This window comes from Myotis daubentonii, chromosome 7 (genome assembly GCF_963259705.1).
Source record: "Myotis daubentonii chromosome 7, mMyoDau2.1, whole genome shotgun sequence".
NCBI lineage: Eukaryota > Metazoa > Chordata > Mammalia > Chiroptera > Vespertilionidae > Myotis > Myotis daubentonii.
In genome coordinates this window covers 86433243-86459194 of record NC_081846.1, presented here as the reverse complement: position 1 = coordinate 86459194, position 25952 = coordinate 86433243, and the positions used below count along the sequence as shown (strand labels likewise).

Genomic DNA, 25952 nt, shown 5'->3' with positions numbered 1-25952 from the left:
ATGAATTCAATAAACATTTTGTGTGCCTAAACATATCCAAACATAGAAAAGGCACAGTAAAACACAGCATAAAAAATTTAAAATGGTACACCTGTGTAGGGCACTTAGCATGAATGGAACTTGCAGCACTGAAAGTTGCTCTAGGTGAGTCAGTGAATGAATGAGTGGTGAGTGAATGGGAAGGCATAGGATATGTCTGTATACTACTGTAGACTTTGTAAACAGCAACACTAAATTTATTTAAAATAGCATAGCACTGCACTACTACATCACTAGGCAATAGAAATTTTTAGCTCCATTGTAATCTTTTGGAACCACTGTGGTATATGTGGTCTGTCACTGACATGTTATGTGGTACATGAACATATTTAACACTTTCGGTATTCAGTTTGGATGAGATCACTAATTCACCTTTCAATCTTACCTGCTACTTTCTTTCAAATATCCTCCAGTTAAATCTTAGTACAATACGCAGTTCTTTGAAAAGCCTCCAACTTCCTACCCTATTACATACACAGTTCTCTCATTTGAAATGCACATATCAAAAACCATCTATTTATTGATCCATAATCACAGATCTGGAAGGGATCTTAGTCCACTCGCCTTAAATTTGCAAGTTGGAAACTTCTTACCTACAAAACTGGCATCTTTCCATTACACAGTGCTTCTCCAATCCTAATATGCCCAAGAACAAACTCCACTGGTTATTAAAAACACAGATTTCCATTCCTCATCCACAAAAATCATACTCTAATAATTTGGGTTAGGGCTAGAACTCACTTTAAAAAAAAAAATAAGCGTATCATAATAAGAAGGAAATCAAAGGGAAAAAGAGCACATTAAGAATATGTAGCCTTTGCCGAAACTGGTTTGGCTCAGTGGATAGAGCGCTGGCCTGTGAATTGAAAGTTCCAGGGTTCGATTCCGGTCAAGGGCATGTACCTGGGTTGCAGGCACATCCCCAGTAGGAGATGTGCAGGAGGCAGCTGATCGATGTTTCTCTCTCATCGATGTTTCTAACTCTCTCTCTCCCTTCCTCTCTGTAAAAAATCAATAAAATATATATTTTTTAAAAAAGAGTATGTAGCCTTAAAAAAAAAAAAAGTAGCCTGTAGCACTTAGCACATTATCTAAAATTTTCCATTTCTGCCCCCATATTAGAACCTCCAAAAAACAGCTACTCACTGCTACTTGTGCTGAATCCATAAATCTCAGTCCGAAATAGTCGCTTTCAATAAGATCCAAGTGGTATGTAATCTGATCAAACAGCTCTTGACCTTTGGCTTTTTTCTGAAATGGAAAGAAAATAAATGAATCAGTAAGTAGCCTACAGGGAGGGGAAGGTGTGGGTGGAGGGCAGCAAAGCAGGGAAAATGGGGGATATCTGTAATAATATCAACAATAAAAAAAAATGACTTGCAGTATCAACAAGCCTAAACTGAAGATGGTTTTAGTTATAAAGATCTCTTAAAAGAAAAAGAAAAAAGAAACCATTACTTGTATACCAAAAGTATTACCATGTAGCAGATACTATAGTTTTCTAATAAAACATTTAAGGCCAAGAGAATTTGTGATCTCTATGTGCTCTCCTGGAGAATGTTACTTCCTATCAACCAACAAATATTACTTTGTACCTAACACTGTGCCAGGAGAAACTCTTCCTTTGTCTTGTCAATTTTTAGAGTCCCTGCTTTAAAAAAAAAAAAAAAAAGAGCTTTATAATATAACTGGAAAGAGAAAACACAACACAAGAAAACTTATAACATTTAAATATCCTCCAGTTAACCAACTATATTTGCCAATAAATTTTGAAGAAGAAATAGTCACAGACACTAGAATTATCAGTGAAGACTTGAAGATCAATCTGAATAACAAGTAAGGTAGGAAATAAAAAACAAAAATGGAAGGTGGGAGGGAATACAGAAAATGAGAAAACTATAATCAATACAGAAGACACCAAATTGGAGGAAAAGGGGCAATAGCAAAGAAATTTGTACAGAAAAAGCAATTTTCAAAGTGTGACCCCCGAGGGTTCCCCAGACTGTTTCAAAAGATCTACAAGACCTAGGATTCTCCTCATGTACCTCAATCAAAACAACATATTCCAACAGAGGAATGCAAAAGCAGATAACAGGCTCTAAGTATGTTTTATTAAGTCAGATGGTTAAAGAAATTTACGAAAATGCATAAAATATTATTACTCTTCCCATTAAAATCCTTTGCTGTTTAGTACAATAGTTATTTTTCATTAAAATGTTACTTATGTTAACATACGAGGGATATATTATTGCTATTTTTAAACTTTTTTTTTAATTTTCAGTTTTAATTTCTAATATAACTATCGATAGATATAACATCCTCATAAGCAAATGCTTTATTAGTATGTTCAATTTTCAGATATTTTCATATACATCTGATCCATGCCCCTCCACCTATATTGCTGGAGTCCAGCCCCAGAGGGTCCAGGGGTTCCCCAAGGTGTGGACGGAGTCGGCGAAGAATGAAGGACACGGAGTCAGTGTTTAGGTGATCATCATAGCCAGGTTCTTCCTTTATTGTCATCTAGCATCTGTATTTATACTATTTGGTCCCAATCCTATCCATTCTATACAAAAGGCCAGCGGGTGTCCCATCTCCATTCAAAGGTTACTCTATTGCTCCACTAAGCTACAAGGAAGTAACTGATGGAGGTCACTCCAAGCAAAGATCAAAGCGACCAACCACCCCTCTGGGGAAACAATCTTTCTCAGGGAGGTGGTCCTGTTTAAAACACATAGCTGTTAAGAGGGGAGCAAACATATTAAGAACAATATGCCATATACACCATGTCCCTTGAAACATCCCTGCAGGGACTGCCTCAAGCAGCCAGGGTGGATAGGCTTCCAACACTATATGACTTTATATTATGATTTAGGTTATTTCTTATAAACAAACATATATTGGATTTTTTTGAGTCATCAATCTCTGCCTTTTAACTGACTTTATTATTTCAATTTGTCCATTGCTTTTTCTGAACTTCTTTTTACATTCTTTCCTATTGGTAACTAAAATGTTTTACCTTTTATCAAGCCAAGAACTTTACCATGCCCTCATGTCCCTGATCTTCCTTCTAACCAATCTTCATCATGTGTTATTGATATACTTCCTCTATTTCTTTTCTTTAACCTGGCTAATTTTTTAGACAATCTTTACTTTGGTACTTGGTCATTCTTTACACATCTTACATGTGTACATTACACATCTAATAGGATCTGCTAGATTTCTCTACTCATCTGCGTTCTTCCTCAGAAATGTTCCCCCTGTTGGACTCTGTATGGCTGATCTTCAATATCTTGAGAATATTTTAATATTCAATACATTGGAGAATATTTTAATCATGCTCTTCTACTTGAACAACAGTTGGTTGAATTCAGGGTTTAAAGTTATTTTCTTTCAATAATCTTTTCAATACTCAAAATATATTACTCTATCATAATAAGAGCATAATTTACTAATTAGACCGGACAGCCGGACGTCATTCTGGACAAAGCCATGCAGCGGGGGCCAAGGCAGAGGTAGTTAGGGCTGATCAGGCAGAGTGGTTAGGGGCAATCAGGCAGGCAGGCAGAGGCCGTTAGGGGTGATCAGGCAGGCAGGCGAATGGTCAGGGGCAATCAGACAGGCAGGCGAGTGATTTGGGGCGATCAGGCAGGCAGGCAGGTGAGCAGTTAGGAGCCAGCAGTCCCAGATTGCGAGAGGGATGTCCGACTGCCAGTTTAGGCCCAATCCCGGGCCTAAATCGGCAGTCGGACATCCCCCAAGGGGCCCCGGATTTCGAGAGGGTGCAGGCCAGGCTGAGGGGACACCCTTCCCCCTCCCCCACCCCGTTCATGAATTTCATGCACCAGGCCTCTAGTAGTCTATATTGCTGTTTAAAAGAGTGATGTCAATTTGAATCTTGTTCCTTAATAATATTTATTCTCTTGGGTAAGCTTTAGACTTTTCTCTTTCTCTGACAATCTTAAATTTCACTATAATGTGTCTAGATGGAGGTTGTTGTTTTTTTTTTAACTCTATTTGGTATCCTATTTGGGCCTTTTCAATATGAGATCTCTCATCTCTTTTTAATTCTGGAGAATCGATCTCTATTATTTCCTCAAATATTTCTCCTCTATTTTTGTCATTTTAAGTTTCCTACCTATGTGTTAGCACTTCTGGTTTGTGGGTTTTTTACCAGTCACTTAATCAATAATCTTAATGACTATAGTTTTTTAACAAATACAAAACAGACAAAAGTTCAGAAAGCTTTAGTTATATGACAAAACGACAGGGCTGAAAAAGAATGACAAGGCTAGAATTTGAATTTTGCTGTCTCCCAAGCTCAAATTCCCTAAGGGTTACACATTCCAGATTATCTGGAATATCACTTCTCAAATCAATAATCAGATACCCCAACCTTTTATCATAACCTCCTTTTCTAACATGTTCAGAAATTACTCTCAATGTCTAGATTATCCAACCACATGGGAACTTTTGGTACTCCTGATCCCATTTAACAAGCATCAGCCCCAGCCCCAATTTTTCTTCTTTCTTTAACATAAAATTTACCATTTTAAAAAGTACAATTCTGTGCCATTAAATATATTGACAATTATCATCCCAATCAGAAACTTTGTACCCATTAAACAATCACTCCTCATACCCCCTCCTTTACCACCTCATAACTTCTTTCATACTTTCCCCCCACTGAATGGGGTTAGCATCTTTCTGGAAAATCATTTGACCATATTATTTCAGGGTTTATTTCTAGATTCTCTATGTCTGGTGTATGCCAGAACCACACTGCTTTGATTACTACAGCTTTGTAGAAGTTTTGAAACAAAGATGTGTAAGTCCAACTGTTTTCTTCTTTCAAGATTCTTTTGGCTATTTGGAGTCCCTTGAGATTCCACATATATTTTAGGATGGACTTTCTTATGTTGCAAAAAATATCCTTGGAATTTTGACAGGGATTACAATGAATCTATAGATGGCTTTGATTGGTACTGTCCTCTTAACAGTATTAAGTTTTCCAATTCATAAACATAGGATATCTTTCCATTTATTTAGATATCCTTTCATATCTCTCAGCAATGCTTTGTAGTTTTCAGTGTACAGGCATACCTCAGAATTACGGTTCCAGACCACTACAATAAAACAAATATCATGAAGCAAGTCAGATGAATTTTTTGGTTTTCCATTGCATATACACTGAGTGGCCAGATTATTATGAACATCCCATCAGTACTTCATTGACACTTCCAAAAATACTGAATATTGAAAACTTCCTAAGCAAATACTCTCAAGGTTTTATTATTATTATTATTTGCATAACTAATTCACTTCATTGCACTGATGGGGCGGTCATAATAATCTGGCCGGTCATAATAATCTGGCCACTCTGTGTAAATGTTTACACTATACTGTAGTCTATTAAGTGTGCAATAGCATTATGTCTAAAACAATGTACATTCCTTAATTAAAAAACACTTTATTACTAAAAATGCTAACCATCATCTGAGCCTTCAGCGAGTCATACTTTTTTTGCTGGTGCAGAGTCTTACCTTCAGTTGAAAAAATACAGTTCCTGGAAAGTGCAATAAGGTGAAGCACAATAAAACAAGATATGCTGACACTATACAAGCTTTTTGCCTCCTTGGTTACATTTATTCCTAAGCATCTTATTCTCTTTAATGCTATTATAAAGGGATTTTCTTAATTTCCGTTTTGAACTGTTCATTGCTAGTATACAGAAGTACAACTGATTTTTCTTGATTTTGTATCCTGCCATGTTGCAAGATTTATTAGCCCTAATTGTTTTTTTGTATGTGGAATCTTTAGGGTTTTCTACTTATAAGATCATGTCATCTCCAAAAGAGATAATTTTACTTCTTCCCTTAGAATTTGAATGCCAATTATTTCTTTTTCTGCCTAATTTGCTCTGGCTAGAACTTCCAATATTATGCTGAATAGAAATGGTGAAAGCCTGCTTCCTTGTCTTATTCCTTATCTTAGAGGGAAAGGAACTTCTACTCTTATCTTCCATATTTATCTTTTATGCTTCCAAGTTTGCAGTTTCTTTGCTCCTACAAGAGAAGTCCCTATATACGACCTTTAAACTCACTAATTTGTTCTTTATCTTAATTCATATTAATTTTATCCCACTATGTTCTTTATACTTTTCACACCTAATTTTTCAAGTTGGTCCTTTTAAGTACGTTTTCATGCTTGTTTCATATTTCTAATATTTTTCCTTATCTTTTAAAAAATGTATTAGACTTTCTTTTTTTCCCCATCTGCCTTTGCATATAGTACTACCTGTAATACAGTTTGATGTATTTTGTTATTTGACTTTTGAAATGCCTGTTCTCATTTATCTCCTTATTTGGGCCATAATCAATGGGAATGAGTTACTTTCTGTGGATCACATGTAACAAAGGAAAAAGCTCAATCCAACTCTGTATCAGCTTCATTTAGCTCTGAGAAATCAGTGGGAGTATAAGTGGATCCTAGGGAGGAGATCCCCAAGAACCAAAATAACACAGTTTATCATTTCACATTCACCGAACAACTCTTCAGGTCAGTGATTCACTCTCATTCCCAAGAGAAAAGTAAAGTAACATTGGGAAGGATACATTCCTTTCATTATTTCTTTTATTTTCTTTCTTATTAAAAAATAATTCTCTATTGTTGAAAGAATTACATATGTCCCCTATTTTCCCCCACTGACTCCCTCTAGCCTGCCCCTTCACCCCAGCCCAGGCCTTCAGAACCCTATTGTCTGTGTCCATGGGTTATACATATATTCATTCAAGCTCTTTGGTTGATTTCCTCCCACCCACCCACCCTCCCCTGCCTTCCTTCTGAGATTCTGCACTCTGTTCCATGTCTCTGAATCTACTCCGTTCATCAGTTTATTTTGTTCATTAGATTCCACATATGAGTGTGATCATGTGATACTTGTCTTTCTGATTTACATCACTTAGCATGATACTCTCCAGGTCCCTCTATGCTTTCTCAAAAAAGTAAGAGATTCTTTTTTTTTTTTTTTTTTTTTTACTGCTGCATAATATTCCATGGTATAAATGTAACACAGCTTTTTTATCCACTCATCTACTGATGGGCACTTGGGCTGTTTCCAGATCTTAGCTATTGTAAATTGTGCTGCTATGAACATAGGGTGCATACATTCTTTCTGATTGGTGCTTCGGGTTTCTTAGGATATAATCCTAGACGTGGATCACAGGGTCAAATGGCAGATCAATATTTAATTTTTTGAGGAAACTCCATAAGACTTTCCACAGTGGCTGCACCAGTCTGCATTCCCACCAGCAGTATCCACATCCTTGCCAGCACTTGTCATTTGTTGATTTGTTGATGGTAACCATTCTGAGAGGTGTGAGATGGTACCTCATTGTCGTTTTGATTTGCATCTCTCAGATTATTAGTGACTTTGAGCATTTTTTAATATGTCTCTTAGCCATCTGTATATCCATTTTGGAGATGTGTCTATTTAGGTTCTTTGCTCATTTTTTTTTTTTTGGATTGTTTGTCTTCCTTTTGTTAAGTTGTATGAGTTCCTTATATATTTTGAATATTAACCCTTCATCAGATGTATCATTGCCAAATACGTTTTCCCATACAGTGGGCTCCCTTTTCATTTTGTTGATGATTTCTTTTGCTGTGCAGAAGCTTTTCATTTTGACATAGTCCACTTTATTTTCTCCTTACTTTCCTTTGCCCTAGTAGATATATCAGGAAACATACTGCTACGAGAAATATCTGAGATTTTGCTGCCTATGGTTTCTTCTAGGATTTTTATGGCTTCAAAACTTACATTTAAGTCTTTTATCTATTTGAGTTTATTCTTGTGTATGATATAAGTTGGTGGTCTAGTTTCATTATTTTGCATGTATCTGTCTAATTTTCCCAACACCATATATTGAAGAGACTGTCTTGACTCCACTGTATGCTCTTGCCTCCTGTGTCAAATATTAATTGAGCATAATGACTTGGATCGATTTCTGTGTTCTCCATATTGTTCCATTTCTTGTGCCAGGCTGTTTTGTTTATGGTGGCTCTGTAGTATAAATTGAAATCTGGTATTGTGATTCCTCCAACTTTGTTTTTTTTTTTTTTAAAATATATTTTATTGATTTTTTTACAGAGAGAAAAGGAGAGGGAGAGGGATAGAGTTAGAAACATCGATGAGAGAGAAACATCGATTCAGCTGCCTCTTGCACGCCCCCTACTGGGAATGTGCCCGCAATCCAGGTACATGCCCTTGACCGGAATCGAACCTGGGACCCTTCAGTCCGCAGGCCGATGCTCTATCCATTGAGTCAAATCGGTTAGGGCCAACTTTGTTTTTCTTTCTCAAAATTGCTGCAGCTATTTTGGGTCTTTTTTCATTCCGTATAAATTTTTAGAGTATTTGTTCTAACTCTATGGAATATGCCATTGGCATTTTAATAAGGATTGCACTGAATCTGTAGATTGCCTTGGGTAGTATGGACATTTTAATGATGTTGATTCTACCAATCCATGAACACGGTATACTAGTATTCTTCCACTTGTTTATATCTTCTTCTATCTCATATATATATATAATTGATTTTTTTACAGAGAGGAAGGGAGAGAGAGAGAGAGTCAGAAACTTCAATGAGAGAAACATCAATCAGCTGCCTCCTGCACATCTCCTACTGGGGATGTGCCCACAACCCAGGTACATGCCCTTGACCGGAATCAAACCCGGGACCCTTCAGTCCGCAGGCTGAAGCTCTATCCACTGAGCCAAACCGGTTTCAGCTTCTATCTCTTTTTTCAATGTCCTGTAGTTTTCCCATTCCTGTCATTATAATTCACCACTCCCTCAGAGTTTGGTGAAAGAGGGTTAGGGAATTTGAGTAACGGAAGTTTAGGGGTAAGAAATTTTAGAGGTAGCTTTATCATGATTTATTTTTGAGGGCACTTGCACCCACTGTATGAGTCACTGCTATCACATCTCTCAGTCAGGGGCAGATACTAATTGTCAAGACAACAGTGGTAGGTAAAGATCAAGACCTGATCAGATGGCAATCCTCCCCCCCGCCCCAGGCCCCCCCCATAAGCAGTTCTACTTCCACAGCCCCACTAACCTACAACCACCACCGTGGTTGTGAGATGTATCCCTCTCACACATGGGATACACACACACACACACACACACACCAGTACCAATACCCCCTCGCTGGGGCTTTCTAATTATTCTTTTTATTTATTATATTTCATGATCTTTCCTTTAAGGATTAATTTTGGGGGAGAAAGCCAGCAGCTGGTTTATTACAAGGACAAGCAAGTTCAGTGCCTAAAGCAAAGTGAACAAGAGAAAAATAGTCAACAATATGACAGAAAACAGTGAAAGGCCATGAAATCTTAAACCCATGCAGGCAATAAGACAAACTAATTCAATATTTGAACATATTTGTTCTGTTAATATGATGAAAAAGAGAACTATGGACTTAGGAAGGGAAGAGACAGACCGTCGTTACCAGAAATGACAAAGAAAACTTATGATTTTAAATCATAATAACCAAGTCATAAGGCACTCAACTTAAATAACAAATACAAATTATGCACAACTTTGCAAATGGCAATGACCCTAACGGAACACAAAATATTTCTAAATTAAGCAGAAAACCACAGAAATCATCTGCAGTATTCATTTAGTGGTATCAAACTTAAATGCTGCCATGACCTTAATTGTAAGGTACATTTCTAAAATCAATTTTAAATTCCATCAACATTCTTTTTAAAAAATATATATTTTATTGATTTCTAAGAGGAAAAGAGAGGGAGAGAGAAAAACACCAATGATGAGAGAGAATCATTAATCGGCTGACTCCTGCATACCCGCCACTGGGAATCAAGCCCGAAACCCAGACATGTGCCCTGACCAGGAATCGAACTGTAACCTCCTGGTCAATGCTCAACCACTGAGCCACACTGGCCAGGCTCCGTTAGCATTCTTTATTTGCTTCAAAGACTAAAAGAAAACACAACTAAAAAATATATATACTCTCATCCTTATTCTGTCAAAGCATCATTTGCCAGCCTTTGAAACATGATAGTGTGTTCTGAAGAAACAAAGAATTGACTTCTGCCAACTAGATAGCTGCTCCTCAGAATAAAACACTTCTCAAGGGTGCCCTAGCTGGTTTGGCTCAGTGGACATAGGGTCAGCCTGTAGGCCAAAGGGTCCCCGGATCGAATCCGGTCCAGGGCATGTACCTGCCACTGAATGTTTCTGGCAACCCTGTCAAGTAGCAAATAATCATAGTCTTATGGATTTATTTCTGGGTTCTCTATTCCGTTCCACTGATCTATGTGTGTCTATCCTTGAACCAGGAGGACACCACCTTGATTACCATTGCTTTATAGTAAGCCTTAAAACTGGGAAATATGAGTCCTACTACTCTGTTCTTTTTTAGCATTGTTTTGGCTACTCTAGGTCCCTTGCAAATGCATATGAATTTTAAAATCAACTTGTCAATTTCTGCCAATAAGTCAGCTGATATTCTGGTAGGAATTATGTTGAATCTATAGATCAGTTTGGGGTATATTGCCATCTTAACAATGTTAAGTCTTTCAATTTGTGCACATAAGATGTTTTCTCACTTATTTAAGGTATAATAATACATGCTCTATATAAAGACTTGAGCATCTATATCAGCAAAGTAGGTATATAAAATTATTATCTATCAGTTAATCAAATATATCCTATTATCTTAAAATTTAGGAGATAGTTTTAAAAGACAGGCTATTTACTAAGCAGTACTAAACTCATAATCAAAGGAGTTATTGTGGCATTTCCAAAGAGAAATTTTTAAAATCAGATAGAAATTTCCATCTGATGTTTTCATCATTCACTGAATTAGTATTAGTTCTTTAATAAGAAGAAGGAAGCAGAAGGTATGTAAGCCCCCAACCCCAGTTTTGAGACAATAGGAGAACAGAAAGAAGAAATTGACCATTAACACTTCTACATACTAATTTGAAGTCCATAGACTTAAATTACCCTACTTTAATCACAAATAATCCCTTACATATTGCCTGCTCAAGCATCTTAATTCTATTCTGGCTTGCAACAATCACTAGTGACCCAAATCCTAATGGGAATAAATATGTGCTTCCTTCAATTTCCAAAATCAATTCTAAACCTTTTTTTCAGAATCATACTAGACTGGCTGAGAAGCTAAATCAGAAAAAGGGAAGATCTTTCTTCTCAGAAATTAATATTCCTCTGGCCTATTTTTCCTTTTAGTGAAGCAGTTTAGCTGGCAGGACAATGCTCATTTTATATCCATGCAAGCATCTAGAGTTAGTTTACTAACTCTAGGATTTCACCTGCAGACCTGAAAAGGTAATTGTTCTAGTTCCACAAAGAGACAAATCTAAAACGCTTGGCTTTTTCACTGAAATTGCCTGCATGAGAGGCCAGCTTGCATTTCTGGCCTTGGTCAAGCATCACATACACCCCCCTGAGCATACCAAGCACAGGAAACCATTTTATACCAGTCACCAGCCATTTGTTCCACTGCTTTAAAACCCAGTGCTGTTTCTCCTCCACAATACACGGCCTTCTTTAAAAGCTCCTACAAATTCTACTTTCCTAGTACCAGCATCTCCATTAGTAACCATGAGATTTCATACTTCAAACATTAGGTAATAAGAAATTTATTTCCAGTCTCTTACACAGCAATCTCAAGCTTTTCACCACACACCTAATTATATTTTAACAGAATAGTACACAAAAATCTTAAGATATTTATCAGTAAGAAATAAATATGAAAACTACCCTCATAAAGTATCACATATTGCAATATCTGACAAACCTTCAAGAAGCCCTTACAGAAAGAAAATTTAAAAGTCTTAAAGTCTTCTAAAATCAAAAACCCTAAAAATGTCAAGTATAATGTAAAAGTTAATATATATAATAATGACTTTAAAACACGTTAAGCAATCCTGTGTCTTTAATTTTATATTCCAATATTTTAAAAATGTGTAAGGTACATACTTAGTACATTCTAAATACTTCAATAATCACAATATTCATTTAAACAAACTATCCAATCTCTCACTCTGAGTTTATGGACTTCCCGAGATATTCCACTAACATATTGTTGCAGCAACCAGGCTATCACCTCTCACAAAAAGACCTTAAAAGGAGAGAAACCAAGATGGTGGCACAGGTAAACAACGGAAATTGCTGCCTCCCACAACAAATTCAAAAAATACAACTAAAAGACAAAACGGACATCATCCAGAACCACAGGAAGGCTGGCTGAGTGGAAATTCTACAACTAGAAGGAAAGAGAAAAGCACACTGAGACTCAGAGGAGGTGTGGAAGTGCAGAGGTACGGAGGCACACACGGCAAGGACTGGCAACTGAAGACGCGGCTGGCTGTCTTTTTGAATCAGGAGGGAGTCTCAAGCCCCCGACTGCTCTGAACTCCAGTTCGGGGTGAGTCTCTGGAAACGTAGACTCATACGGGAAGAAACTGGACTGTCTGGCAGCGGGCAGAACTCGGAACTCGAGGGCGGTTTTCTCTCAGAGGTGCTTGCAGCAATTACCGGGACACTGAAACGCGGGGCCCCTTAGGACAGGGCTGAGGATCAGCCATAGCTCTTTGCTCTGCCCTGTTGATCCCCTGAGACCCTGCCCCACCCAAGCTGCAGCAGAGGCTTTTGCATATGAGTGCCCTGGCCCTTTGCAATATGAAAATTACCTAACAAACTGCAGCTGGGCCAGACAGACCCAGAACTTCCAAGAGAAGGCCCAAGACCCCACAGCAGCTTGCGTTGCTTCACAGCTGGACCTCATCTGGGCACCTCCAAACACCCCAAAAAAAAGGGGGAATCTGCAGATCTCTTTGTAGCTCCTACTGGGTAGCCTCAGGCAGAGACTAAATTAGCACCTCCTTAGATCCAAGAGCCAGTGTACCCAGTGGTCAGAGTGGGACCATCCAGATTACAACTCCTCAAATCCATGAGGGACACACTTAGGGGGCAGACTCAGTGAGCACCAAAGCCCCACTGAAGCAAGTCTTGCCTCATAAGGGTGTCTTTAGCACAGTTCTCCCAGTGTAGACACAGCTGATTCTCACAGACAACTGGCCTGGAGGTCAATTCCTCCCAGTGATACAAACTACAATCAAGGCTTAACTACAACAAGACTGTGCACAAAGCCCACAAAGGGGTGCACCAAGAGTGTCCACCTCAGATAATTGGGGAGGCTGAGCCACTGGGCCCTAAAGGACATCTAGCACACAAAGCCACTCTACCAACACAGGGAAGCATAAAAAATGCAGAGACAAAGAAACAGGTCACAAATGACAGAAATGGAGGAAAGCAAACTACTGGATATAGAGTTCAAAACCACACTTTTAAGGTTTTTCAAGAACTTTCTAGAAACCACCGATAAATTTAGTAAGACCCTCAAAAAGTCTGGTGAGACCGCCGATAAATGTAGTGAGACCCTCAAGAAATCTAGTGAGACCCTCGAGGTTATGAAAAAGGACCAACTAGAAATTAAGCATACACTGACTGAAATAAAGAATATTATACAGACTCCCAACAGCAGACCAGAGGAGCACAAGAATCAAGTCAAAGATTTGAAATGCGAAGAAGCAAAAAACACCCAACCAGAAAAGCAAAATGAAAAAAGAATCCAAAAATACGAAGATAGTGTAAGGAGCCTCTGGGACAGCTTCAAGCATACCAACATCAGAATTATAGGGGTGCCAGAAGATGAGAGAGAGCAAGATATTGAAAGCCTATTTGAAGAAATAATGACAGAAAACTTCCCCTACCTGGTGAAAGAAATAGACTTACAAGTCCAGGAAGCACAGAGAACCCCAAACAAAAGGAATCCAAAGAGGACCACACCAAGACACATCATAATTAAAATGCCAAGAGCAAAAGACAAAGAGAGAATCTTAAAAGCAGCAAGAGAAAGAAGTGAGTTACCTACAAGGGAGTACCCATACGACTGTCAGCTGATTTCTCAACAGAAACTTTGTAGGCCAGAAGGGAGTGGCAAGAAATATTCAAAGTGATGAATGCCAAGAACCTACAACCAAGAATACTTTATCCAGCAAAGCTATCATTCAGAATAGAAGGTCAGATAAAGAGCTTCACAGATAAGAAAAAGCTAAAGGGGTTCATCACCACCAAACCAGTATTATATGAAATGCTGAAAGGTATCCTTTAAGAAGAGGTAGAAGAAGAAAAAGGGAAAGATACAAATTATGAACAACAAATACACATCTATCAACAAGTGAATCTGAAAATCAAGTGAATAAATAATCTGATGAACAGAATAAACTGGTGATTATAATAGAATCAGGGGCACAGAAAAGGAGTGGACTGACTATTCTTGGGGGGAAAGGGGTGTGGGGGATGCGGGAAGAGACTGGACAAAAATCATGCACCTCTGGGGGAGCGAAACCAACGCCTAGCTCGGAGTAGCAGCAGCACCGCGGCTGCCGAGGGTTTCTCTGGCCAGTGTCTTCTCCCTCCAGTCTACAGCATGGGGAATATCTTTGTGAACCTCTTCAAGGGCCTTTTTGGCAAAAAAGAAATGCGCCTTCTCATGGCGGGCCTGGACGCTGCGGGGAAGACCACCATCCTGTACCAACTGAAGCTGGATGAGACCGTGACCACCATCCCCACCATAGGTTTCCACGTGGAGACTGTGGAGTATAAGAACATCAGCTTCACTGTGTGGGACGTAGGTGGCCAGGACAAGATCCGGCCTCTGTGGCGCTACTACTTCCAGAATACACAAGGTCTCATCTTTGTGGTTGACAGCAATGACCGAGAGTGTGTGAATGAGGCTCGAGAGGAGCTTATGCGGATGCTGGCGGAGGATGAGCTCAGGGATGCTGTCCTGCTCGTGTTCGCAAACAAGCAGGACCTCCCCAGTGCCATGAACGCAGCTGAGATCACAGACAAGCTGGGCCTCCACTCTCTGCGCCACAGGAACTGGTACATTCAGGCTACCTGTGCCGCCAAGTGGGGACGGGCTCTGTGAGGGATTGGACTGGCTGTCCAATCAGCTCCGGAACCAGAAGTGAACCGAACTCCTCTCTTCCCCCTCACTCCCTCCTTCACCCTTGCTTTCCTCTCATGTGGCAGATGTGCCCCTGTGGTGTGAATGCCAGAAGCTGTCTCCATGGTCGGTCCCAGTGTGCTTCATCATGCTGTACATGTGCAGACGCAGCCTGCAACCGGGTTTTTATTTAATGTAAATAGTTCTTGTTTCCAATGAGGCAGTTTCTGGTACTCCTATGCAATATTACTCAGCTTTTTTTATTGTAAAAAAAAAGAATCAACCCACTGTTTAGTACTGAGAAGGGATTTTGGGCACCCAGGGCGGGGCCTCTAGGAGTTGCTATGAGATCACCTCAACGCTCCTCCTCTGGGCTTTAAATCTGTGTTGAGATCCATTTTGGTGGTTGGTTTTTAACCCAAACTCAGTACATTTTTTATAATATAAATACAAGGTAAGGAGACACTTGAACACAGAGAAGGGAGAAATGTGCCTAGTGCAGGTTCTGCAGTAATGGCTCTAGTCCAGTCTGCCTGTGGTCTGTCTCCCATCTGGAGTGTGCAGTGGGCAGAACTAGCCACAATACATTCCGCATGGTCACTTATGGTCCCTGATTGGCTTTGTCTTGCTGGGTCATATGCATCCCATAGCATTTGTGCTTGTACCTGTGCTTACAGCACTGCCTATGGGGGTGGGCTGGGGGCTGTGGCCACCACTCAGGCCCCCTGGAGGGACCCCAGCCTTCCCTTAGGTCAGTGTGGGTCAGCTTAGGTCCTTTGGTAGGACCACTCTGGCCAGAACGGGAGACCCCCATGGTCCCTACACACACTCACTTGCTCCAGGTTGTCTGGATCTCACCAGTAGGAATGCAGACAGGTGACTGGTCATCTTAGAGCCTATCTCCTCAGAGCCCCCGTCCACATGTGCTTTCACTCCCTCAGCCTGCAAGGGTCAGACTGACATCAAAAACAACAGCCTCTACTTTTTTCTTTTGTATTTTGATAAACACTGAAGAAATTAGAGCTGTTAAAATTTATCTTGGGGAAAACCTCAGAACTGGTTTATCTGGTGTCGTGGAACCTTACTGCTTTCAATACACGATTAGTAATAAAAAAAAAAAAAAATCGTGCACCTATGGATGAGGACAGTGGGGAGGGGGGGTGAGGGCAGAGGGCGGGGTGGGAACCGGGTGGAGGGCAACTATGGGGAGTAAAAAGAGGAACAACTGTAATAATCTGAACAATAAAGATTTAATTTAAAAGTCCTTAAAAATTTTTATTTCGGGTAAATGAATGTGTACTGAGTTTGTGGGGAGAGGAGACATTGTGGAACATCCAATGATGCTCTCTCTCATCAAATCACAGACTTTACAGTGTATTCTTGCAATGCAGGATAAAGTGAAGAAAGAGATTTGCCATTAGTAAGAAACCACCTGTAAGGAATAAGTTAATCCCTTTCAAATATTTTGGACTATTTCACACTGTGAGCTAGGATTATTCATAACTGTAAAGAAAATCTACGCAGCCCTACCCAGTTTGGCTCAGTGCATAGAGCATGGGCTTGTGCAGAAGGCAACCAATCGCTGTGTTTCTCTCACATTGATGATTCTCTCTGTCTTTCCCTCTCTCTAAAAAAAAAAATATCAATGGAAAAATCTCCTCAGGTGAAGATTAAAAAAAAAAATCTACCCAAAATTTGAATATAATTACAATACCCTGTCTTGAAATAGGGATCACAGTGTATGAAAAACCTACCCAGCAAAAGACTTCAGGAGCAAAAAGACAGGCAGTCAGAACTGAGGAATATAAAGAAAGTCCTTTTTCTCACTTCATTTCATTACAATTTCTGCAAGCATACCACAGGAGAAGTATTTGTTTTGAGGAAGGTAAAGAATGTTTTAAAAACTGCAGAAGAGATAGAGAAATAAAAGTCTTACAATATGCATATAAGTATCATTCTGGTTCTCAAAGATTTTCATTGCTTTAATAATTGCTCAACAAGCATTGTGAGAAATCCACTGGAGTACACTATATACTACCATTGTAAAGAACATACACACATAAATGACTCGCACCAATAACTGCCCTATCATTTAAACGTTTAAGTAATGGCCACTAATTCCAGATAAATACTATCAGGACAGGTTCCTAAGGTTACCTGATACATGTACCTGTACATTACAGTGCCTGATCCACACTAACCTTATTATCTATTCCCCCAGAAGTTATCAAGTAGAAAGCTCAAATGAAGAAAGTGATCTCATATAGAATTGCAGGTCAGTGAGACCTACGTACCGGCAAGTCCACACTAACATCAGTACCATCCAGAAGGGACACCCGACACGTGATGATGGACTTAGAATCTCCAGCTGCAGGAATGTGTGTGGCAGCTCGTTGAGCTTCACGGAGTCGTTCCTTCTCAGCATGTTTGCGCATTGACCGACGCCCAAGCGTTCTACGGAAGAATCTCAGCATTTTTGTCACTACAAAACGGAAAGAAAGAGATATCAGAAGGATCCTGAATTTGCAATATGGTGTTATTTAGTAAAGTTCTGTGGCCATTCGTAAATATGTTATTTAAAAGGGCTCCTGGTAAAGTAAATTTGAAAAACTAATTAAAACTGGCCACTTCAAAGTTTTTAAAGACTTTATATAAAACTAGGGGCCCGGTGCACGAAATTCGTGCACTGGGTGTGTGTGTGGGGGGAGTGTCCCTCAGCCCAGCCTGGCCCTTCTCACATACTCACATACTGGGAGCCCTCAGGCGTTGACCCCCATCACCCTCCAATCGCAGGATCGGCCCCTTGCCCAGGCCTGATGCCTCAGCCAGAGGCGTAGACCCCCATCACCCTCTGATCACCTGATCGGCCCCTTGCCCAGGCCTGACGCCTCCGCCAGAGGTGTCAGGCTTGGACAGGGGACCCCCATCTCCTCCCGATCACTGGCTCTGGCCCCCGCCCAGGCCTGAGGCCTCTGGCCCAGGAATCATGCCTGGGCAGGGGACCCCCATCTCCCTCTGATCGTTTGCTCCACCCCCCGCCCAAGCCTGACGCCTCTGACCCAGGCTTCAGGCCTGGGCAAGGGGTCCATCATATCCCCCCAATCCCCGGCTCCGCCCCCCGCCCAGGCCTGATGCCTCGGCCAGAGGAGTTGACCCTCATCACCCTCCGATCACCAATCACCGGATCGGCCCCTTGACCAGGCCTGACGCCTCTGGCCTAGGCGTCCAGCCCGGGCAGCGGGGACCCACAGCGGCAGTGGCCCCGCGATCGTGGGCTCCGCTTTAGGCCCAGGCAAGGGGCCCCTAGCTCCCGGGACTGCCAGCTTCGACCGTGTCCAGCTCCCATCGCTGGCTCCACCCCTACTTCCTGCTATCACTGGCCAGGGCAGAAAAGGCACCTGATTCTCCGATCATGCCCCAGGGCCGCCTTTGCCCTGCCCCCCAGCTCTTAGCTCCCCCCTGGGTTTCCGATCACTGTCAGTGGCAGGGGGCTTCTTCCTGCTTTCCCTTTCGCCTCCCTGCATTGTGCCTACATATGCAAATTAACCGCCATCTTGTTGGCAGTTAACTGCCAATCTTAGTTGGCAGTTAACTGTCAATCATAGTTGGCAGTTAACTGCCAATCATAGTTGGCAGTTAACTGCCAATCATAGTTGGCAGTTAACTGCCAATCATAGTTGGCAGTTAATTTGCATATAGCCCTGATTAGCCAATGAAAAGGGTATCGTCGTACGCCAATTACCATTTTTCTCTTTTATTAGATAGGATAGAATTATGGCTTACAGCATTTCTAAACATAGTAGACTATTTGATAAGGAGATGATCTGGTAGAAGAGGGCAAACATTTATGAAGTTTATCATGTCTTTTGGATCACTAAATTATAGCCATATCCCCACAAACATTAGGAGAAAATGCCATAGACTAAGCATGTCAAATCTGTGGCCCAGCCAATGTAACGATATGTAAGAAGTGTTTTAATAAAAATTTTGATACTTAATTTTTATAATATCCTGTTATATATATAACCCTATATAATAAAAGCCTAATATGCCAAGTGTTCAACAATTCGTTCGACCAGTCGCTATGATGCACACTGATCACCAGGGGGCAGACACTCCGACCGATAGGTTAGCTTGCTGTTGGAGTCCAGCTGATGGGGACTGGGTGAGATGGGCTGGACATGCCCTGGAGCCCTCCCGCGGTCCCACCTGGCTCTGATCATACACCGGTGGGGTCCCTTGGCCTGGCCTGCGGGGATTGGGCCAAAACCGGCAGTCTGACATCCCCCAAGGGGTCCCAGATTGCAAGAGGGCACAGGCCAGGCCAAGGGACCCCACTGGTGCACGAATCCATGCACGAGGCCTCTAGTCTATATATATAAAAGCCTAAGCAACCGAATGACCGAATGACCAGTTGATCAGTTGCTGTGATGCGCACTGACCAACAGGCGGCAGACACTCAATGCAGAGTTAGCCCCTGGTGGTCAGTGCGCTCCCACAGCCAACCTCCCCACCCCCTGGCCAACTGGCCCGTTGGCCCCGATCAGGGCGGCCAACCTCCCGCAACCCCTCCCCTGCCCCCGGCCAGCCTCCTCCCCCTGGCCATCCAGCCGGCCAACCTCCCATGCCCCAATTGGCCCTGATCACCGGCCAGGCTGAGGGACCCCACCACTGCACAAATTCATGCACCTGGCCTCTAGTTATTAATAACAAACCACAACTTCAGCTAATGACTGATTACTATAATCGTGTTGCATTCATTTCCCTTACGTGCCTTACACGCAGTCGCACCATTTCTCTCCACTAATACTAGCAGCAAATATTTTAGCAGCAGATTGCCATGTCATTAGTCTTGTACTGACTTGTTTGGTGTGCGCAATAGGAAATATTTCGCTTTTGGAGAAAATAGGTTTATTGCATTACATTATTAATTTGTGCAGTTATTCAGTGTCTGGTAAGTTAATGTTCAAGAAAAAAATATTAATTTTTATTAAACTGTTCTATTTTGTGTTAACAATTATTCATTTATTTCAGCCTTTGTATTCAGCCTGTCTCTATCGATATATATCTATGTTTCTATGAAAATTGAAGCTTTTGTTGCTTTGCAGCCCACATAAACTTAAACTTTGTTTATGTGGCCCGTTTTAGCCTTTGAGTTTGACATACTTGCCATACTCTAAGGCAGCAGTTCTCAACCTGTGGGTCGCAACCCCTTTAGTGGTGGAATGACCCTTTCACAGGGGTCGCCTATATAATCCTGCATATCAGATATTTACATTATGATTCATAACAGTAGCAACATTACAGTTATGAAGTAGCAACGAAAATAATTTTATGGTTGGGTCACAACATGAGGAACTGTATTTAAAGGGCCAGAAGGTTGAGAACCACTGCTCTAAGGTACCCTTTGATGATAATAATCCTAAGAGTTCCATTTATCTTCTAAGCTTCCATAATAAAAATAAAAAATAATCACTTTTTTCAACTAAAATACAAATATATTTCAAGTATATGTTTTTATCAAATATTCCATTATTAGTTACAGATTTTAAACTGCTACTTAATATAAACAATTCTTTATAATATCAAATTAATGTTACTTTGTTCCTTATCTCTATTAAGAACATTAAAGTTAATAAAAATGGGTATTAGTAATTTAAAAAATATAATACACATAAAATTGGAATACCATAAAAACTACCATGTTAGCCTAATGTTTGAATTTACAAAACTAAGAGTTTGAGAAAAATACATATATCTAAGCCAACAAACAAAAAAAGACAATTATTCATTCCAGAGAAAACAGGAAGTTATGTAAAAAAAGGAAAGTAATCACAGTACACTACATGGCTCAGCCAATAATTTAATCATCTACTTATATAAAAATCCTGGGTGTAACATCACGGCCAGAAGCTCAGCCAACTGGAAGGAAGTCAGTTCTATAGGGGTTCTCTTGGAAACGGCTGTGTCCTCCCCCAGCTGTTTTCTGGAGGGCAAGGTTTCAGGCAGGAACCCTCCCTCAGAGCAGAGCGTGGAAGTGAAATGATTTGTAATGGATCTATTATTGAAGCTACCTTTGGAAATACTATACCTATAGATCAGTGGTCCTCAACCTTGGCTGCACATTAGAACCACCTGGGAATCTTTTTAAAATCCTGATTTATGGGCCTCATCCTCCGGAAATTCTGTTTCTTTGTTACTAACGTTGTGGGCCCACCCCATAACAAAGAAACAATTTCTGGAGGATGAGGCCCAGGAATCAGGATTTTAAAAAGATTCCCAGGTGATTCTAATGTGCAGCCAAGGTTGAGAAGAACCACTGCTATAGATAATATTAAAAATATACCTAAAATATATATATATATATATATATATATATATATATATATATATATATATATATAAACGTGCAAGTCTTTGTCCAAAAAATGAGCATGTTCAAAAATTAAATGAAGAAACTTTGGATATACTCGATGGAGATTTTCACACATATTTGAGTGATGACTCCATTGATTCCACAGATGATGCTGAAAAGGAAAATTTTCCCATCAAATTTCTTAATAGTATTACTCCTTCGGGAATGCCGTGTCATAAATTAAAATTGAAAGTGGGTGCAATCATCATGCTATTGAGAAATCTCAATAGTAAATGGGGTCTTTGTAATGGTACCAGATTTATTATCACATGATTAGAACCTAACTTTATTGAAGCTGAAGTATTAACAGGATCTGCAGAGGGAGAGGTTGTTCTGATTCCAAGAATTAATTTGTCCCCATCTGACTCTGGCCTCCCATTTAAATTGATTCGATGACAGTTTCCTGTGATGCCAGCATTTGTGATGACTATTAATAAATCACAAGGACAAACTCTAGACAAAGTAGGCATATTCCTACCTGAACCTGTTTTCGCACATGGTCAGTTATATGTTGCTTTCTCTCGAGTTTGAAGAGCATATGATGTTACTGTTAAAGTTCTAAATACTTCATCACAAGGGAAATTAGTCAAGCACTCTGAAAGTGTTTTCACTCTTAATGTGGTGTACAGGGAGATATTAGAATAAGTTTAATCATTTTATCAGTCATTGTTTGCATCACTGTTGTTTTCATATTATGTTTTTGTTGTTTTCATATCATGTTTTTGTCATTTTTATATCATGCCTCTTTTGTTGTTATATCCTTTTGTTACTGTTTATTAATAAATTTATATGTTATTTTCATATACATTCTACTAATTTCCTTTCATCTCTCACACTTCTATTACAGAGAAAGGGCAAAAAGCAATATTAAAATATCTCTGCTAATTAATTCCCTTTTTTGAAAAATATATATTTTATTGATTTTTTACAGAGAGGAAGGGAGAAGGATAGAGAGTTATAAACATCGATGAGAGAGAAACATCGATCAGCTGCGTCCTGCACACTCCCCACTGGGGATGTGCCGGCAACCAAGGTACATGCCCTTGACTGGAATCGAACCTGGGACCCTTGAGTCTGCAGGCCGATGCTCTATCCACTGAGCCAAACCGGTTAGGGCAATTAATTCCCTGTTGATGTGCATGAATGTCATGCACAGGGCTACTAGTAATATTATAAATACTAAATACTGACCTAACCAGAACTAAATGAAGGGTATAGGAGAGCTAGGTGTGGACAGAGAGCTAATTCCTCATCTTGCCAGTAGGAATTCAACAGATAATTCCTAAAACTAAAAATCAAGAAGTAGCAATAACAGCATGTTATTAAAAATGTGACAGTGGTTATCTTGAGGAGGGAAATAATTCAGGGATTCTGATTTTCAAAAGAAGCCTTTCCATTAGATGACTCAATTAGATAACATTTATAAACTTGACAAAAATAAAAGCTAACTTTAAATAAATACTATCACACTTTTTTAAAAAGTGTTCATTGCCCTGGCTGGTAATGCTCAGTTTTTGGAGCATTTGCCCACAGACCGAAGAGTCATGGGTTCAATCCCCTATCAATAGCATATACGTTGGTGCAGGTTCCCCAGCTGCAGGAGTATGAACAGGAGGCAATCAATCGATGTTTCTCTCTCACATTAATATCTGTGTGTCTGTCTGTCTGCCTCTCTCTCCCCTCTCCCCTCCCTCCCTGCCACTCTCTCTAAAAGTCAATAGCCAGAGTATCCTTGGGTGAGGATTAAGAAAATAAAAAAATAAATGTCTATAAATTAAAAGTTATCAACATATACATATTACATGTATGGATATTCCTACATAATTAGGTAAATTGGAAAAGCCATGGTACTTGTCATTTGTACATTCATCTGCTTAAATCCTAAGGAAATAACTAAAATTTTAGATAGCTTTCAAGTTTACTAAGCATCCATAAATAACCTCTGGCTCCAGTCTCTCTCTCTCCAGGTGTGTTATTCAGGCACTGCTCCTTTTGCACCTTGCTATCCAGTCTCATTTCAGCTGCCTATGAAAGGTCATACTTGTTATCCCAGACTTCTGTCAGAGAATCGCTCCTTATTCCTATTAACTCAGCAACTCTATCTACATCTCCCCCAAGAAACAGTTAGTTCTAAACCCTGAAAATATTTTACTGCTTCACTAATCAGATTTTAATTATTCACCTGTTTGTCTCTTTTACTGTAAAGTCCTTGATGAAATAATTCCTACTTTGAATAGTGAGCCACCTGGCACATTTCATTATTAAGTACAACAAATATTTAGTAAACTAGAGGCCAGGTGCATGAAATTTGTGCACGGGGGGTGGGGGGGGGGAAGGAGTCCCTCAGCCTGGCCTGTGCCCTCTCGCAGTCCAGGACCCCTCGGGGGATATCCGCCTGCTGGGGGGATAGGGCCTAAGCTGGCACGCAGACATCCCTCTCACAGTCAGGGCTCTCGCAGTCCAGGACCCCTTGCTCCTTACCGCCCGCCTGCCATGGAGGAGGGAGAGGATCCCACCACCACTGCTGCACTTGCCAGCCATGAGCCCGGCTTCTGGCTGAGCGGGGGGAGGGAGGAGGGGAGTGCCACTCAACCAGAAACCAGGCTCACTGCTCCTTAGCACTGGCCCCGCCCTCCACCCACTGGTGGGGGAGGAGGGGAGATCTGGGACCAGGCTGGCTGGGGAAGGGGCCGTGGGAGGTTGAGGAGCCCTGGTCATGCCCCATCCCGTCTCTGTGGAGGATCTGGGACCGCACCGCCCCCTCTCCTGCTGCCTCTGCGGAAGGGGCAGCACCAGGATGGGACCCACACTGCGGACCTCTCCTGCTGCCTCTGTGGAAGGGGGGGGGCACCAGGACCACCATGGCTGGCCTGGCAGAGCAGGCTCGCTGGCCCTGCCCCCCGCCCATCGGTTGTCGGGAAGGTCGTTCTGCCGTCCGGTCTAATAAGCATATTAGCTCTTTATCACCAATACTAATGAAAGGGTAATATGCAAATTAACCGTCACTCCGCAACAAAGATGGCGGCACCAGACGGAGCCACAGAGCCAGCCGGAGCGGGTGGGATGCTTGGCTTCCTTCGTCACCCTAGCGACAAAGGAAGCCAAGTCTCCTGCAAGCCTCGGCCGGCCCGCCAAGGGCAGGCCCCTTGGCGGCGGCCACGGAGCAGGCTGGAGCGGGCGGAAGGTGGCTCCGGCCTGGAGCCAAGGCAGAAGGCGGCAGCCAGAGCAAAGGCCCGGGTCCCGGGTGCCAGAGGGAAGCCAGTGCCGGCAGCCAGGGAAAGGAAGGCCTATTCTTGCACAAATCTTCGTGCATCGGGCCTCTAGTATAGAATAATCTTACTTAGTCCTCAGAAAAACTCCCTGAAGTACTATCTTATTTGCATGAGTAAACTCAGGGTCAGAGAAATTAAACCATTGGCCAAGTCCATTATTTTTTAAAAAATATATTTTATTGAATTTTTACAGAGAGGAAGGGAGAGGTAGAGTTAGAAACATCAATGAGAGAGAAACATGGATCAGCTGCCTCCTGCACGCCCCACACTGGGGATCCAGCCCCCAAACTGGGCATGTGCCCTGACCAGGAATCGAACTGTGACCTCCTGGTTCATACATCGAAGCTCAACCACTGAGGCACACCAGCCAGGCAGCCAAGACCATTATTTAGTAAATAATGAAGACAGGGCTCAAACCCTGATTTTCTGACTCCAAATCTTGGTCTCTCTTTCTACTACATCACAGCATCATTCATGTAAACACTCACTTTAGAAATAAATTATCAAAGAGCACAGGTTAAAAAAGAAAGAAAAAGGTGAATGAAAATGCAAACAAAGCATACGGGATGAATGTATTTTTCAAAAATATTAATTCAGCATTTTCAACAAATAGCAAGGGGGAAATAAAGAGATGCAAAGGTACGGTTTAAAACAGACTTAAAATACCTATCAAATAATCACAATGATCCTAATTAAAATAATCTTTTTTATTTTAGTTGTCTGATGTTATCATTGGGGAAAGCTAGGTGAAACGTATATGGGAACTCTGTACTATTGTTTTAACTTCTACCAGTGTTTCTCAACCTTCCTAATGCCGTGACCCTTTAATACAGTTCCTCATGTTATGGTGACCTCCAACCATAAAATTATTTTCGTTGCTACTTCATAAATGTAATTTTGCTACTGTTATGAATCGTAATGTAAATATCTGATATGCAGGATGTATTTTCATTGTTCAGGACCCACAGGTTGTGAACCACTGTAACACAGTCTAAAATTATTCCACAAAAAAATAATTTTAAGATACATTTGTTGTTTTATATATACATACACATATAAAATTAACAAATCTTGCATAACCAGTTGATGCTTTAAACTAGATGCATTTGTAAACATGATAAATATAAAATATGAAATATTAACATAAACACCAAC

At 40.8% G+C, this 25952-nt stretch overlaps 1 protein-coding gene and 1 pseudogene across 6 annotated transcripts in view; one reads left to right on the top strand and one right to left on the bottom strand.

Annotated features, from left to right (window-relative positions):
• EPB41L5 (erythrocyte membrane protein band 4.1 like 5) overlaps positions 1-25952 on the bottom strand; it is a 169226-nt gene that overhangs the window by 139300 nt on the left and 3974 nt on the right. For 5 of the 6 annotated variants that reach the window (XM_059704702.1, XM_059704699.1, XM_059704700.1 and 2 more), the window contains 2 exons: positions 17405-17592; positions 1186-1290 (listed from right to left, as the gene is read on the bottom strand). In XM_059704702.1, the coding sequence (XP_059560685.1) occupies positions 1186-1290; positions 17405-17584 (285 nt within the window). In that variant the 5' untranslated portion in view covers positions 17585-17592. Of the gene's footprint in view, positions 1-1185; positions 1291-17404; positions 17595-25952 lie in introns of those variants that run through there. The other variant, XM_059704703.1, reaches the window with a different exon arrangement.
• Positions 14503-15606, top strand: LOC132238713 (ADP-ribosylation factor 1-like; annotated as a pseudogene).